This window comes from Aplysia californica, unplaced genomic scaffold (assembly GCF_000002075.1).
Source record: "Aplysia californica isolate F4 #8 unplaced genomic scaffold, AplCal3.0 scaffold00360, whole genome shotgun sequence".
Lineage (NCBI taxonomy): Eukaryota > Metazoa > Mollusca > Gastropoda > Aplysiida > Aplysiidae > Aplysia > Aplysia californica.
In genome coordinates, this window is record NW_004797630.1 from 469752 (window position 1) to 471333 (window position 1582).

The following is a 1582-nucleotide window of genomic DNA, read 5'->3' on the forward strand; positions in this document are numbered from 1 at the left end:
CCCCTAATCCTTTAAAAAAAATTATAACAACACTGTGTAAGATGTCTATCACTTTTCTCCTCGACAATGGGTCTTAGACAATTTCAACTGTATCTTGACAGTGTGTATTGAAAATTTTAAAATTAAGATTTAATCTCTGTTGATATTGCCAGCTGGTAACCATGGCTATGACAATGACCTGCCAGAAATGCACCCTTTCTTTGTGGCTATGGGACCATCTTTCAAGAACAACTTTGAGCTGGACCAGTTCCGCAGTGTGGACGTTTACCCTCTGATGTGTCATATCTTGAATCTTAAACCAGCTCCTAATAATGGAAGCATGGAGACAGTGTCACTGCTCTTGAAGGACTATGATGGTGGAAAGAGGACCACTTTTGTTTGTAAGTGCAGGCTATGTAAATAAATCATCTGTTGATTTGCAATGTTGATTTTACGCATACAGACAAATTTCGTTTTACTGTTTACCTTTGGGCGAGCATCAAATTGGCGGTACAGCGGGGCTGGCAGTATAACAGGATAGCACCGATTGCCATCTTGACTAGTGAGACAAATTGTTTCCAGTCTTGACTCATCTAGATCTGCCTTGCGCAGGAAAAAAAACGAGTAGCAACCAATTACATTATTGCTTCAGCTGAACTTTACGTACATTCTATTCAAATAGAAAATTTCTGCCGGAGTATTCCATGCCTGCAAAATATCGAAGTATGTGAAGGGTTAAAAGATCGTCATCCACACTCGCTGATCCTAGAGTATGTAAGATCTAGCACCTAGCCTTCTCGGTCAAGGACGAAAAATCTCGGAGGTCGCGTGTGCAAGTTGTACACATTAAAGATCCCGTGGTAGTCAAAAATACTATACGAGTAGGCTTCTGCCGCCACCCGAGCAAAATTCATAATTAATTCCTACCAAACTTATAATGTCTAATGTGTCCTTGTGCGCTCATATAACCGAATACAGTTGTGAGCACCGTTAAACACTTACCGAAACGAAAAAAGATCGCTATTAAACAGTCTTCTTTTTAAATCATATTTAGTATGTATTCTGATGTGTGAAAATTTTATTTTGAATAATGATGCATTTGAACCTTCAGTATGCCTTAAAATAAATAAGTGTTTAGAGGTTACCCAGTATCTGTTGAGTTGAAAATTTCCCTAATTGAAACCGTAACACTTATCTTTTTTGTTTTACTTTCAGGGACCTTCATTGCTGTTGCAGTAATGTTCTTCCTAATCTGCATGTTTTTAAAAAACAAATCGCAGGACAAGCCAAAGGCAAGTTGAAAGAAAGAGCGCCCAATTTCTCTGTCTATGGTCTGTGGAAAAAAACAACACGTCACAACGTTGATATTAATGTACCTTTTAAGTAAAAACAACTAAGGTGTTGGTATTTTTGAAGATCGTTTGTGTGACTGCTTCTAGTTTTTCTCAACCCTTTCCTGTTCACATTCTTGACTAGCAATCTTGCCCATTTGTTCAATTTTCTGTGCATTTGAAGTAACCATTTAGTATTCACATTTTTTCGAGCTCAGGGACCGTTCACAAAATGACGTCAGCTAAAATTTGGCCGAAAGTAACCTCTCACC

The 1582-nt window shown here is 38.3% G+C and overlaps 1 protein-coding gene across 1 annotated transcript in view; it reads left to right on the top strand.

The window, feature by feature from the left end:
• LOC101860830 (ectonucleotide pyrophosphatase/phosphodiesterase family member 5) overlaps nucleotides 1-1399 on the top strand; it is an 8261-nt gene extending 6862 nt beyond the window's left edge. The window contains exons 3-4 of the mRNA XM_005103145.3: nucleotides 153-380; nucleotides 1195-1399. Coding sequence (XP_005103202.1) covers nucleotides 153-380; nucleotides 1195-1280 — 314 coding nt within the window. The 3' untranslated portion in view covers nucleotides 1281-1399. The remainder of the gene's footprint in view (nucleotides 1-152; nucleotides 381-1194) is intronic.
• Nucleotides 1400-1582: the final 183 nt, after the last annotated feature.